This window comes from Hippocampus comes, unplaced genomic scaffold (assembly GCF_001891065.2).
Source record: "Hippocampus comes isolate QL1 unplaced genomic scaffold, H_comes_QL1_v1.1 C16337748, whole genome shotgun sequence".
Lineage (NCBI taxonomy): Eukaryota > Metazoa > Chordata > Actinopteri > Syngnathiformes > Syngnathidae > Hippocampus > Hippocampus comes.
Window position 1 is genome coordinate 1 of NW_017829533.1, and position 354 is coordinate 354.

At 56.5% G+C, this 354-nt stretch overlaps 1 protein-coding gene across 1 annotated transcript; it reads left to right on the forward strand.

The window, feature by feature from the left end:
* Positions 1-4: 4 nt before the first annotated feature.
* On the forward strand, positions 5-349 carry LOC109508623 (tripartite motif-containing protein 35-like; the record flags this gene model as incomplete). Its single annotated transcript, XM_019858655.1, has 1 exon — positions 5-349. A coding segment is annotated over one exon (345 nt), but the record flags the coding sequence as incomplete, so codon positions are not given.
* Positions 350-354: the final 5 nt, after the last annotated feature.

The window sequence follows — 354 nt, forward strand, 5'->3', positions numbered from 1 at the left end:
CCTGGAGGTGGAGGAGGAGGCCAGGTTGTCTGCGGTGAGGGAGGAAGAGCAGACGAAGAGTCAGACCATGAAGGAGAGGATCGAGGCTCTTGACAGAGACATGGCCGCTCTCTCCGCCACCATCACAAGCACGGAGGAAAAACTGACGTCTGACCCCGTTTCCTTCATGAAGAACTTCAACACGCTGAGGACCAGAATCCAGAAGCTACCCGACGCGCCCAAGAAGTTCCCAGGAGCTCTGCTGGATGAAGTCCAACACGTGGGCAACCTCAAGTTCAACGTGTGGGAAGGAATGAAGCAGATAGTCTCCTACAGCCCCGTCATTCTGAACCCAAACTCGGCCCGGTCGACGCT